This window comes from Xiphophorus couchianus, chromosome 22 (assembly GCF_001444195.1).
Source record: "Xiphophorus couchianus chromosome 22, X_couchianus-1.0, whole genome shotgun sequence".
NCBI lineage: Eukaryota > Metazoa > Chordata > Actinopteri > Cyprinodontiformes > Poeciliidae > Xiphophorus > Xiphophorus couchianus.
In genome coordinates, this window is record NC_040249.1 from 3603858 (window position 1) to 3619031 (window position 15174).

General features: G+C 39.0%; 2 protein-coding genes across 2 annotated transcripts; one reads left to right on the plus strand and one right to left on the minus strand.

The window, feature by feature from the left end:
- Positions 1-33: 33 nt before the first annotated feature.
- slc17a5 (solute carrier family 17 member 5) lies at positions 34-12456 on the minus strand. The gene is made up of 11 exons (XM_028006598.1): positions 12275-12456; positions 8185-8381; positions 7826-8059; positions 6716-6803; positions 5359-5445; positions 4675-4793; positions 3405-3566; positions 3148-3280; positions 2458-2605; positions 2186-2276; positions 34-1616 (listed from the first exon to the last, which is right to left on the minus strand). The coding sequence occupies exons 1-11, from the start codon at positions 12357-12359 to the stop codon at positions 1479-1481; spliced, it is 1482 nt and encodes a 493-aa protein (XP_027862399.1). The 5' UTR covers positions 12360-12456; the 3' UTR covers positions 34-1478.
- A 135-nt stretch (positions 12457-12591) lies between these two features.
- On the plus strand, positions 12592-15160 carry LOC114137785 (uncharacterized). Its single transcript, XM_028006604.1, has 3 exons — positions 12592-13234; positions 13274-13415; positions 14238-15160. The coding sequence occupies exons 1-3, from the start codon at positions 12835-12837 to the stop codon at positions 14899-14901; spliced, it is 1206 nt and encodes a 401-aa protein (XP_027862405.1). The 5' UTR covers positions 12592-12834; the 3' UTR covers positions 14902-15160.
- Positions 15161-15174: the final 14 nt, after the last annotated feature.

Sequence of the window (15174 nt, forward strand, 5' to 3'; positions counted from 1 at the left end):
AAACTCTTTTGGAAATAAAAACCCAAAGCAATGTCAGATTTGTCACTGGCTGTATTTGATACATTTCTATTACATGACGGTGAATAAAGACATTTTTTCTGGAATGTTTCCATTACAATTATTTACCATCATATCTGTTTACAGTACAACACAATACACAAAGTCCCTTTGCTTCCTTGTATATCAACACAGAAACAAAGATTAAAAATATATATAATCAGAATATGTCTAAAGAGCTGGAATATAAGTGTCTTAATTAAGGCATAAGTGTCTTAATTAAGGCATAAGTGCATTATTTCTACTCCCATTGTGGTGCTACTTGTGAAAAGCAATATCAATATCGCATGTTTAAATTAGTCATGTCAATTGAAAAAGAAACAAACTAAAGTAAACTTAATTTTAAGAAATTAGATCTAATTCAATTGACAAACTATTTGACTTTTCAATCCATATATGGCATAAAACACCTGAGAAAAAAGTGCCCTTCCTTTGAATCACTGATTTAGAGTTTAGCTGCAATTCCCTTATTTAGAAACAAAAAGCTTATTTTCAAGAAACACTGTAACCCGTTTTTCTCATGTGATGAGCATTATCAACTACAAGGAGGGCCCCGGTGATCCCTCAATTAAACGAAACAAAAAAAAAAAAGTAAACATTAAGACATAATTTCCGAAACAAATTAACATCACAAAAAAAGGCAACCACAACAAACAGAAATATAAAGTCTTTTTAAGGCGACCTTGATATAAGGCTAGTTTCTTTCCTCTCCTTAGATGAGCTCTAAGGTATTTTTTTCTAAGATATTTTTTCTTTCTAAAGGAAAACCTGTAAAACAAACACACCCCGGCTCTTTAGTCCCAGTCCTAAAACAAACCACCTCAAATATGCAAAAGGAGGCAGGTACAGAGTTAAAATGTAGATAAAAATGTGACAAATTACAGATTTGGTCATCTGGGTTGTTGTAGCAAGGTACAAATGTTTTACTAAACTTTACACAAAACAGTGGGGAAAAAAACTCCCTCTTGTTAGTGTAGATCTTTGTTGGTTTAAAAAAAACCTCCAAAAAACCAAGAAACGGATTTTTGAGTAATAACACAATTAAAGCAATGATAACATTATTGATTGTGCAGCTTCATTGCCTTGGAGGACACTGTGCTAATGAAGCTTAGATAACTGGTTACAATGCAGACTAATTCATTGGCATTTTTTACTCTAACATTTAGTCTGTGGCTGTGAAACTGTCAACCTTTTAACTAAAACCAGCTTCCCTTTCTACTGTCCTCTACGGAGCAAAAAATACACTGTTTTTAGCTCTTTTCTTCTTAAGATCATAAGGTAGAATTTTTTAAGTCAGGTTTTAACATCATTACAATATGGGTCTTCATAACTATGGCTACGTCAGAAAATATAAACTCTGCTGCTCAACATCAGCACAAACTTCTTACAGAGTTTTCTCTCTGAATGGACGCGAGGATGAATCAGTCTCCGTGGGAGTAGGTTGTGTGGATCGCCCAGGGCTGAACCGTCCCTCGTCCAAACACGGTGTAGAACAGAGCGCCAAACACGTTGATGGCAGCGGCGATGTAAAACACAGTCTGCCATTCCTCTATAGTGTTCTGGAAGACAATCAGCACAGAAATGGATGAATAGCAATACACACAAAGCAATGTTTCAGGCCAATATAACTATTTAAATTAAATAAAAGTAGCAGATCGGTTACAAAAGTGTTTAAATCCTTTCTCTAAATGTCATACATGTACTGTCTGCACAATAAAAATGATGCATTTTTGATCATGCAGTTGCACAGACAGAAAGGCTGAATTGTGATTTCTTTCTAGTGAAACCATCATATTGGTTTCCTGTAGTAAAGCAAACATTAATGGTGGCATTCTTTAAAGAATTGTGTGTATGGAGCAGTAACTTCCAATATTAGAAGTGTTTGCTTTGGGTCTCCACTCAGAAATCAAACAAGTGAATAAATACACAAAAACATTAAGCAGTTGTTACAGAAAGATTTGTTAATTTTTCATATAAATCGAGCAAAGAAAAAATGAAAAATCGTCCCAGGTTGAAGATGACCGCCCCCAAGTGGTCAAATGTTGAAAAAAAAAATGTTTTAACCTGAAAATAATAATGATTAAAAAAACAAAAAACAGTTGCTTTCAATCATGAGACGCCAACTCACACTGTGTGTAAGAGCTCTTGCTATGACTGGTCCCACCATGCCAGGGATGGTGGCAAAAGTGTTGGTGATTCCCAGCAGGATACCAGCATACCTAGAAAAACATGCATGTATGAAAGTCTGAGCAACGTTCACTGAAGTGCATGGACACAATATTTTGAAACAGTTTAATAACATTTCAATGCGTTACAAAATGTAGACTAGTTCTGAAAAGCCGTCTCTCAGAGCAGGATGGGCAGACTGGCTCGTGTACATTTATCTTAACCCGTTCTTACGAAGGAGCGATGTCCAGGTGATTGATGTTAAAGCCAGAGGCCGACACTCCGCCCAGAGCAGAGGAGATGGTGAGGAAGGTCACGGCCAAGGTGTAGTTACAGCCTGTGTAACCTGCTGCCACCAGGAACACGGCGGGCCCAATCATACCTGCACAAACAGCGCGAGAAAACGTCTTTACCCGACATAAAAACATACAGCGTTTTTAAACTAAAACCAACTAAACAGGGATGAAACAATATTATGAATCGATTATTGAAATAATCATCAACTAATTTAGTAATCGATTAATTGTCAACTGAAGCATACGGACCCAAAAAACCACCATATTTAAAGCAGCAATTAAGCCCAAACTGTTCATAAGATAAGAGTGTTTTTATCTTTGCATTTAAGATAAACACTTGAGTAAATATGTTTTACCCAAAACTCTCCAAAAGTATTAACTTCACCTGGTTCACTTTTACTGAAGGAATGCTATGTTATTGCATTTTAAGAGTTAAATCGTTTCGAGTTTTATTTAAAAAAGGAACTGAATTATTTGTTTGTTTGCATATTTGAATGCATTTCTAATATTACATAAAAAAATTTTTTTTAAATCCAATTACTCGATTAATCGTCATAACAATCAATAGAATAATTAATTACTAAAATAATGGTTAGTTGGAGCCCTGCGTGTAAATGTTTCTTATTACCAATGAGAGAGAAGGACTTCCTGACGATGACTGTAGGGTAAAGGCAAGTCTCTCGCAGGTAATCGGCGACTTGGCCGCTCAGCACGGCCATCAGAGCACAGCCCAGGTACGGCAGAGCAGAGAGAAACCCGTTCTGTCAGGACAAACATCAATACATTCTTTGTTTTAACAGAGTCTATCCAGCATTTCCCGCCTGGGATTATTATCTACAACAAAACGTGTCATTTTTTTCCCAGGTGTTGCGCAGACTTTCTCACCTGCTGTATGCTGAATCCCAGGATGTCGTTCATGTAAGTCGGCAGGAGAGTGAGGAGCGTGTAGAAGGTCCAGTTGTAGGAGAAGTGAGCTACGACGATGGCCATCAGCGGCATAGAGGTTACGATGGCTCGCCAGGGGATGTGGCCTGAAGAGGTAGACAGCTAAAAAACAGAACAATATGGAAATTTTGTTTGCGTCGTCTCTTTCCTCTTTGCTTTGAGACATCTTGCTTACTAATCGTGGCAAAAATGCTTCCATAATTTCATACAGGTCCAACGCCGAGTTATGTCTGGTGTTTGATACCCTTCAATGAAAGATGGTGCATAAATTCAAAGTTTTATTTCTCACTTTCAAAATACGATGTTGAAGGAAGAGGAAGTTTAATATTACACTTGAATACAACCAATATACAAGATTATTTCTAAGTGAAAAGGTGATTCTAGGATCTTTGTCTCCCCCTGCAGGAGTAAATTTTAGCATCTTTAAGAGTTCTGGAAGTGCAACAATGGCCTCATTTCCACTGAGCTGTACACCATGCAACAATAGAGACTAATGAAAATATATAATTGGCCTTAATAAAATAAAAGTAATCACTAGTGACAGTCGATGAATTAAGTGTTTATTAATAGCAGGGTTCGTCCTCTTTTCCCACTGTATAATTCAAGCATTTTCAATGATTTCAGGCACTCGACCGAACCCTGCAATAAATTGTTTCTGATTTTAAACAAGTAAGGCACTTTTGGAGCTCCATAAGTTGTTGCTCTTGCAATTTTTACGTTTGAAAATCATTCAGCACATCAAACCATGACAATTTCTCTTAGCTTGCATCGCACATGACAATCATACGTCATTAATCAGCAGAAGCAGTTAAAATTTACAATAAGTTGAACTATCCATGTTTCTTTAAGGAGCCATTACAGATGCTGATGGCTGCAGGAGGTGTGTTTTAGGGTTAAATGTTCTACATTTTATGAAACTAACCTCCATTTAACCTAGCTGAGTATTTCTGCTGACCGTGCCCATATACAGGAATAGATAAGGCAGCATCTATTTAAATTTCATAGATTATAAAACAAGTCTATACATTAATGGTTTCAAACCATGCGTGTTAAGTTGATGCACACTGCGTTAAGATTGTGGTTGAATATTTCATAAAAGACGTCTGTAAACTGCAGATTCACTGCGAGTTTCATCACCAAACTGCTGAACAAGACAGATAAGAAAATAAACAAGAAATTTTGCAACAAAGAAATGTCTGCAAGGTGATACCTCATTTTTCAGAGAGTTGGTGATGTAAAGCCTCTCCTGCTCTGATATCCGGGGGTGACTGTTTGGACTGTCAAAGACGAGGAAAGCCCACAGGACGAACCACACCAAGCCAACAGCACCTGGGGACACACACATACACACACACACACACAGATGCTTGCCTCACCTCAAACTCAAGACTTAAACACCCACATGATTGCACATCCTCAGAGACGTGTGACTTTTATAGATTCTAAGACTCAGAAAGGACAGCAAAGCAACTTTACAGCAAGTCAGCAAGAAGCAAATGCAGTGGAAGTTGTGAACGGTTTTAATCAACAAGCTGTTTCCTCTTCAGTCTGCTTAATCGTTGTTTCCACAAAACAAAGAGGAACAAACGGCAAACTCAAACTGCTTCGCTCATACCGTGTCGACTCATTCCTGACATTCTTCGTCACTCAATGGCAATTGAGAAAACATCCGATGTAGTTTAACCTTCTTTGTTGTAATTTGATACATCTTGATCGTTTAACATCTTATAAGAAATTCACAAAAGTCTAATTGCAACTTTTAATATACGACAGAAAGAAAAATAACTTGTGGGAGTCTTCATTGTTCACCGTTTCAAAAACAGTGATGTAACCCCAGTAGCAGATCAGCAGAGCAATTTTTCTTCAACTACCCACATTCGGCACTCATCATTACCAAAGAGGTAGAAGACGTAGGGCCAGCCCATGTAGAAGCAAATTTCACCAGACAGAGGCAGAGCCACGACGGTCCCCAGCTGGGCCCCTGGGACGGAAGACAAAACGGACAACATCAGCTGCATGCAATAACACAGAAAGATTATTTCTTTTCAGTTATTTATCATTTGTTTATTTGTTGGGATAGTTTGAAAATATATGCACAGTCTACTCCTTCTTTAATAAGTCAATTCGCTATAACAGAAGCAATTGAGCATCAACCAACCGTCCATACAGATACATCTTTAAACACAAATTGGCAGTGTGTTAAACAATAATAAAAAAAATAAACAAGATACATCCTTGTAATGATAAAGCACTCTACCGAGTCATCATGCTTCATTATACCATGATAGATGGAATATTGCATATTATTATTTCCTTTAAAGTAAAACTCGATCTACTCTCTCTGGTTTGTTCAGACAGATTCGTTCCATAAACAGAAACACAACGTTCCATTTGTTTACTTTTGGCCTCTCAAGTTCTAAAGTCTCTCTTTTCATAAATCTTTTTTGCAAATGTGTTGGCAATATGCTATGACTTGCAGACTATAATAGTCCACCAAATTGTGAAATTTTATTAATTTTAAGTTGAAGGACAATTGGGCTTGTTGGACCTCTGTAGCGTTTTCTGCTGACATTCCTATCCATACATATAATCTATATCTGCTGATGGTGTAATAGTGACTGAAATAGAGAGAAAGGAAAATAATCAATAAGAGTGATTAGCGATGGCAGTAACAAGACTATAATATGGATAAATTGTTGCGATAAAGTGTGAGGTATGTCATTATAAAATCATAAATTAGCAACAGAAACTGGAAAGTTGACCAGTCTCATCCTCGTTGCTCCCACTGTGCTACGCAGTAAATTACCTAATCAAATTATACTCTGCAATTGGATTTAGGACTAAGGAAATTCTCGTGATTTCAGTTCAGAATCTCGGTATAATCATAAACATCCGCACTACTTGCTGCAGTGGATTTGGCCAAAAAAACCCCCCAAAACAGACAAACATGCAGATAAACTATTTTCCGATTATAGTTTGTCAGACAATGGGGAACGATAAACAACTGTGTTTAGAAACGCACCGGTTAGCGGCTTACAGTTGTGTTTGTGTTCTGATGAGACCTAACCTGACCCGCATGATTAATGGCGGGATGCCGTTAGCAGTATTAGGAATATTAATGCAACCTCTGTTCGACGCTGCATGGCTCTAAAACACAATGCAGAACCAAAAATGGCTTTAATAGAATGTGGCTGATAATAGTGACAACAAAGTGAACATTTTGCAACATATTTTCCTGCGTCTCTTCTCACCAATGTATGAAATGGTGAGCAGTCTGCTTCTCTCCAGCGGGGGGGCCCATGATGCCCACATGGTGTACATTGCAGGGAACGTGACACCCTAGATACAAACGAAAAGAAGAATCTGATAATAACATCTGGTTATTTTTGTTTTTATATGCATGGTTCCAAGAGAAAGTATCCCCAGCCACTGTGAAGCTTTTAATTCATCTCTGTCAGTTTTGGACAAACTCAAATGTACTGAATTTACCTGTCATTGCCAGAGATTCTCACTTGCATTTAGATAAATATGCTGTGATCTAAAACATTTCACTTTTGCTTTATTGGTAACAACTGAAAGGTGAACTGCAGTCCTGTTCTCCGCTCCTTCCCTCTTTCCATTAACTCAGGACGTTTTCATTCTCTGCCGTCATCATGTAAAGACGATGCATTCATAATGGTGATTTTTTTTCTTTTAGTTCATTTTAGCTCATCCTGTCAACCTCATTTTCTTCAGATTTCTTTTTAAGAAAATATTTGCAACATTTTGCTGAACATTTACTCCCTTTAAATGGTGATTTTATGCCGTTTCCAGGCACATAGTGCCATTTTACAGCGCAATCAATTTACTATGTCACCTTCAGTTGTTATGAAAATGCCACACATAACAAATGTGACTTATAAGAAATTTGACTTTTGCTTAGGCACTCTTGAATGGTTGCCACGGGAGATTCAAGGGTTTCTCAAACATGCATGAAAGAATCAAGGCAGCACTCCAGATATGTTTTTGATGAGGGAATAACATTTTAACACGACGAAAAGCTGAAAAAAAAGTCAGTTTCACACAACAACGGCCCTTTAAACCTTTTTCAATAAAAGACTAGGGAACAAATCTGATGCAACTGATGTCTAACGTTTAACTACTTTACTTTTTATAAGGACAGTTTTCTCATAAACTCCTTCAGATGAAGCTTTCCAAATGAGTATTATGTCATAAACACAGCACTGATACTTGGAGAGATCCTGTTTTTCCTCTGTTTTGTGCAAAAACTCATTAAATTATGTCCGTACTGTTAGAAAGATCAGCACTTTTGTGACTCCGACTCTAACGACCGTGTTGCCAGGAGCGTCCTGTTTGCATACCTCTCCGACCCCCTCCAGCACTCTCACTGCAATGAGGTAGCTCGCGCCCAGGTCGGCGGCCAGGGGCGTGAGCAGCGTGAAGAGGGCGGTTCCCAGAACGCCGAATCCCATCAGCCACTTGGCTCCGCAGCGGCCAGCCAAGTAGCCGCCGGGGATCTGCGTCAGGATGTAGCCGTAGAAAAAGGAGCCCAAGATCCATCCCTGAGTCGCAGAGTCCCAGTTGTACACACCGGCCTGAGAAAACACGCCAAGTTATTTTTTATTTTTTTGTAGGGCTATTTAGAATGCTGAAAATAGAAGGCTGTAATCACTAAGAGGTAATACAGTGGTACGCAACCAAATGTGGCTGCAACACTCACTGACTGGTTGTGTTTGGGTGGTACGGGGTTGTCGTCGGGGGTGCACACTGAGCCACTGTGGTTGCTGCTGGACTGGTGGGTGTTGTTGAGCATGTCCACCATCGCCACGCTGAGGTTCACCCTCAGAGAGTAGACCACGAAGAACCCGTAGCTGGAGAGCAGCGCCAAGCCGTAGCGGGAAGAACAACATGCTGGCGCTGAACGGAGGAGGAGAAAACGGATGAACGGCCGGGTGAATAATTTCCTGTAAAACATTGCAGTCATGTCCACAACATTTTGGACAATAACGGCTGTTATTACTGAAGAAATTAGAGAAACTCAGATTTGTGGTCTGCAATACGTTTGTTTTTAACTGTTTCAGTACTAGACCTACTTTCAGAACACAGGTCCAGTTTAACACCTCCATCTGTGAAGGTCAAGAGGCCATAAAAAGTACTCAAAAAATGTATTTGTGCAAGTTTAATGTGGAAAACAGAGAAAAGATGTCATTAAATTAAGTAAAAATTACAAATTCTTTTGTTTTCTTCTCTTCATGTGTGCGTTTTTTTTTTTACCTTGAAAACTCAATTTTATATTGTATCAGGCGGAAGAATATATGATTAGACAGAAAAAAAATTAAATCTCGAATTAGATAATGGAACAAACTGTACAAACATTTTTCATGCTCTTTTTTTTGTCTTCCCCAGTAGGGATTCAAATTTGGAAAATTACCAATCCAAATTTTCAAAACCGAGTATGAATCCTTTAAAAAAAAAAAGAAAAAATATCACTGGGGCACTTCTATTTTAAATAAGTACATTTTGTTCTCAAATTAAACATATCTGTTATTCTTTTAAGTAGCTTGTACATAAAATGTTATAAAAATAGAAATGTTAAAAAATGTAACAAAATAGTTTATTTTATTACATTCATGTTAGAGCAACATGAATGTTATGTTGGGCGTTTTTTTCCATCACAAAATTGCTTCAGTCATCTGCTGTAAACATAAACACACCAAGTTTGTTCATAATTTTTCATTTCAATGTTATGTAGTAAAGAGCTTTTTTCCCCCCCTAGATACAATAAAACTATTATATCAGGGTAAATAAAGTCGATTTGCTCCTCTTAATCAAAAAGATAACCAACTATGGTCGTCTAAAATGACTGACAGCCTGAGACACCAGCTTTTGCTTTAGGTAAAAATCCTGGTTTAATGAGAAAGTTAGAAATAAAACATCTTTAAGCTGAAAATGCTGATAACTGTTGATCAAATGGCTATTTTGAGCAATTGACTTGAAATGTACAGATTTTTGCAAGAATTTGTTACTGATTAAACAAAAATAAAATAAAAAGTAAAATATATACACATGCTCATATGTCCACCTCGAATAACCTTCTCCATTGAATGCAGAAGTACTGTAGTTGTACTAATGATGTACTAATGTACTAATAATTAATTTACATGCAAACGCTTAGTCACCGTATTCAGGGGTGCCCAAAGTCGGTCGTCGAGGGCCGGTATCCTGCATGTTTTAGTTGTTTAGTTTAGTACCAACAACCTTTTCAGCATGTCGATGTTCTTCTGAGGCCTTCTAACGACCCATCATTTGATCCAGGAGCATTAAACCAGGGAGAACTAGGACATGCAGGACGTCGGCCCTCGATGACAGACTTTGGGCACCACTGCCGTAGTTCGACTTGTACATAAATCTCCAAACTTTGCATTAACCCTTTGATGCACAACATATGTACACCCCTTCTAATGCACAACATGGGTCAAAAATGACCCGCATTCATTTTCCATGTTATTTCATGCTGACTGAGTTTTTCTTTGCTCTGTGTTTCGAAATCAATTCATTTTATGATTGAATATTCCAAGTATTCTTTAAATATCTTGTTTTTAATTACCACAGATCATCAATTTATTTTTTTATTTCCTACTTTATGAACAAAAATAATTTTTATATTACTATACATGGGTCATCCAAGTGTGATTTAAAATTAAATGTCTTAATACTATAAATAAAAAATGTTTCAAGTAATTACTTTAGCAGTGAATGGGGCCAAACAGTTATTTATTTAATACTTGCAACACGTTTGTCATTTTATCACACATACACATAAATCCTGATAACAGATAACAGCTATTGAACTGAACTTTATCTGTGGTTGAACAACTGTAAACTGGTGAAATGTGACCAAACAAAATAAAACACAACTGAACACATTAGTAGAACACAAACTGCCATCTCAAATTTTGCATGCCTCACAAATGATCACTAATTTTTTGTGCTCCTTGCACACCGGCCTAGTGCACTGGGAACACCAGCTGCTGGCTTTTCTGTCTTTCGAAACTGGGCAGATCGCGCACCTCTTCCTCTTCCTTTGGCCCTCCTGTCTGATGTCCTCTTGTAGCTGAATGGTGGCTGTGTCTTTTTTTAACCCACACCTTCCTATTGCCTCAATAATAGGCTTCTGGAGTTTGGGTGTGCCCTCCATGCGCCTCTTCATATGTGGCATGACGAGCTCTTTGCCCAGCTCCTTGATAAATAGTCGTCGTGCATTACTCGCACCACCCATATAATCAGGGTGTTGTGGACTGAAGTTGGTGTAGGCATTGAGTGTGGCAACATCCAGCATATTGTACCAGAGAACCATGGGCCACCTCCTTGTTCTCCGCAGACATGTGTAGTTGCTAACCATTTGATCCATTGTGTTCACTCCTCCTTTCGTTTTATTGTAGTACTGGATCACTTCTGGTTTCTTCTTCTGACTGCTGTTATCCACTGCTTTGTCATCATGCATGGTGCTCAGTAGGACAACAGCCTTTCCTTTCTTCTGCACATAGCTCACCATGGTCATGTTGCCATGGAATCCAAATTCCGAGCTATGAAGCTCCCGTGATTTGGATGGCTTCATGATAGATGGTATGTCAGGCTTGTTCTGGCGAAGAGTCCCAACGATGGTCAGATTGTTTTTGAGGAGCTTCTCAGCCAGAGTGACACTGGTGAAAAAGTTGTCCATTGTCCATGTAGAATTACAAAAGCTGTGCTTGTTCATAACTTAAGAAAGAAAAAATAAAAATGATGATTTGTGGTAAACAAAAACATGATATTTACTACATATCTGGAAAAGTAAATGATAAAATAAATTTATTTCAAAAGTATATCATAGAAACACTCAACCATACATGAAGTAACCTGGGAAATGAATGCGGGTCGTTTTTGACCCATTTTGTGCATTAGAAGGGTAGTGATACAAAAAGGGTTTTTGTTCAAAAAGTAAGAAAGGAAAAAATTAACTAAGGATGTATGATGATCAAAAACAAGTTAATTGAGGAATACCTTGAATACTGAATGATGAAATTAATTTATTGCAAAGATATAGCAGATGAAAACTCAGCCGGGTCACTTTTGACCCATGTTTTGCATCAACGGGTTAAGCGCAGGTAGACCAAGACCATTCTGATTCTACTATATCCCAATTTATTTCAGAATTGGGAAGCACCACTTCCTTAAATTGTAATTCCAGCACTGGCACAACTTTCTAAGCAAAGTTGAATTCTTGTGAGAAAAATTCAACTGCATATAGTCTGTTAAAAAAAAAAACACTCCAACACCAAAGACTCGCAGCTGCAACTTGTGCTTCGGCATGTTTACATCTGAACATTGCTCGTTGCCTGCGCAGTTTTTATGCATGTATGTAAATAATGGCGGCCCTGGCTCAGGTACAGCTGTTTAATGAGAGAAGACTGCCGGGTGACTGAGGTTGGCATAGGAAGAGCTCCACGAAGACAAACAGGAAAATATACCGATATTTTACTGGTTACACCTGAGAGTCAGTGAAGTAATTCAAAACATATTGGCGATGTAAAAAAGTTGGTGGCAAGGAGTGAAGTTCTTGCTGACAAGTGTGAACAAAAAAAAAATACATTGGAAATGGGAGCTTCTCTTCTTTAAGTGCACTTAAAAATAACTTAAATAAACTCACAGGTTGCTTTCTTGAAACAAAGAAAACCAGACCACCGACTTACATCTGTTGGGTGAGCCTTGCTATTCTATTAGCTGCAGATATTTTTTTTAAATATTATTATTTTTATTATTGTCTTTACCTCTGTGGACTTTGTCGTCTTGTCTTCGGTGAAGGAGCGGCCTTTGCTGTTCGTCCTTCTCCGTGTCAGAGTCGTACCGCTCCATGTTTTCAGCAGGAAGTGGCCAGAAGACCAGCAGCTAAACGAGAGTCATCGCTGTAACCAGCGATGAGAGGAACGAAAGCCTTCCTGCAGACACAAACTAAGTCACGTGATCTGCGTCAGCGGACAGGAAGTAATGGTTTTCTGTATGGCAAGCAAGTTTGTCATATAATGGCTAGGCTCTTCAAGATGCAGTGCCGTTAAAAATATACTCACCCAACGTTTCAAATATACTTTATTTTTGATACTGGTAACCGTAAGTAGACATAAGGGGGAAACATATTGGCCTGAGACCAGAAATCGAGCCCAGGACAACCACGCTGAGAGCTATGGCCTCCACATCTTGCCCGCGCTCCCCGCCACCACATTTCAAAGGCATCTTTTGCGGTGACGTGTTTCCGTTTACATTTAACACACGTTGGTCACTTCCAGTTGCCACGTGCTCTATAGTTTTTGGTGGCAGCTGCTGGAGCTAAACCATGAAAAGGACTCAAAAGCGAAAACATTTTCGGGCTACGGGTTCAACAGCGGAGTTCTGTTGTGTGCCATTTTGCCCAATGACTAGTAGCTGTAATAGAGGGCTTAGTTTTTTCCATTTTCCTTCTAATTTTGAGTTAAGGCAACAGTGGATAGTGGCTATCCGCAGGAAAAACTTGGTCATTAACGCTCACACTCGCGTATGTAGCCAGCATTTCAAACTTCAGGATATCAAAGAGTCAGCATCACAAATGGGAAGACGTGGGTTGAAATATGGAGCTGTACCTGTATTGTTTGAGTGGAACAATTACTCTCTCCCATGTCCAAAACCGAGGATTTTGGAGAAAGTAGCTATGAATGTCCTTAAGGAACATAATTATGCCACAGTTCCTGAACCTGCAGGAACTGTAGATTCCTGCAGGCTCACTAAATCCACTGCAGTAGCAGATGTAGTGTTGGAAAATAATATTCTTAGGAAAAAAATCCAGAAGACACAGGAACAGATTGGGAGCCTTATGCTGAAGCAGTGTTTTGGCATTCGCCGTTTTGCTTCTTCTGACAAGGACATTAGATTCTTCACAAGGTAAGTGAGTGTGTGCGTTGATGTATGTGTCTGTTGTATAAAGAGTATTAAGTCAATTTAGGGAACTCATCCAAAAGTTTTATACAAAAACAAAAAGTCTTTAATGTTTATATTGCAAATTTGACCAGATATTGCAAATAGGACAAACAACCCATGTTACTAATGAGCAATCATTTGATCCAGGTGTGGGCAGCAGCAACGCAAAATCATTCCATACTAGTAACAAAGGGTCAATTGGAGCCAAATGAGTCTGTCAAATTAAAGTCCAAACTTTTCTTTCCATGTCTTACCTCTTTACATGAAAAATTCACAGAGCAATTATCCAAAGCAGGGAATAAGTGTACTTCTTGAACCCCAAAACATAAATAATTTTCTGCTTTATGGTCATAATCTCATGTTGGAGTGAATATTACCACTTGGCTCCATTGTCCCAGCATTTTGAGATTTTTGACTAGACTATTCCTCTATATGTTTCTTTTAAGTTGGTAAATGCGTATTTGGTGGGTCCTTAAATGAAACCTCCAAACAGTTGGAATAACTTTTCATGGTGAGATAAGTTAGGGCAAAAAGAGAACCTAAGAAAAAACCCTGAGGAATTTCAAATGGCGCATATAGGCCAAAAGGTCCAAAAATGGCTAATTTAGGACGCTTGCCAGGACAAATACCACTTCTGTTCTTCACTTTTTCTTGCATTATAGTTGGTGCATATAAGGGGAAGACAGCGTAATGTGATTTACTAGATGCTTTTGATTGCAGCTACACACTCTCAAAAGAAAATTCAGTTTATTGTTACCTGTTTTGTTGGGGTTTTTTTTTTTTCAGGTTTGCATCATATGACCACCTGATGCGTTTTTGGGCCTTGATTGAGCCGTTTCTCCCAACTATGATCAGTGTTCCACAAAACATCGACGCCACTCCCTCAACTCATTCCCTACAGCCCATTGATGAGTTCTTTCTGTTCCTAAACTACCTTGCCCGTGGATCCAAGCAACAGGACCTTGCGGACCAGTATGGCGTCCATCAGTCCACAATCATCCGGATCATCACAACATGGAGCAACTTTTTATTCATGGTACTCGGCTCAATTAGAATCTGGATACCTCAGGATCAGATTCACAAAAATCTACCCGCAGTCTTCGAGGACTGCCCTGACACTACAGTCATCATTGACAGCATTGAGCTGAGGTGTCAGTGCCCATCTTCCCCTCTCCTCCAGAGTGAAGTGTCTTCTTTTTACAAATCCCGCTGCACTCTGAAGGGGCTCATTGGGATTGCACCTCACGGGCCAGTGACATTCATCTCCAGACTGCACACAGGGTCCATCAGTGACGAGAAGATCACGCGTGAATCTGGTCTCCTCGCCCTCTTAAAACCAGGGATGGCTGTCATGGTAGACAGAGGTTTCCCATTGACGACATCGTACCCTGCAAGGTTTACAGGCCAGCATTTCTCTCTGGCGGCTCTCAGATGTCTGCAGGGGAAGTGAGGAAGACGAAGGCCATAGCACGGCTCAGGGTCCATGTGGAGTGCCTCGTTCGCCGGGTCAAAGAGCGCAAGTTGTTTGACTCTGAAATTCCCCTGGGCTTTTTTGGGATTGTCAACCAACTGTACACTGTTGCTTGCCTACTCACAAATTATGAAAATGCCCTCTAGCAACTGCTTGGCCAAAGAAGCCTGACAAAGTATGGTTTATCTTCACTGTTCATTCTATAATGAACATAAAATTAAATCACTTTTTTAGAATACTCTGCGTGTCACA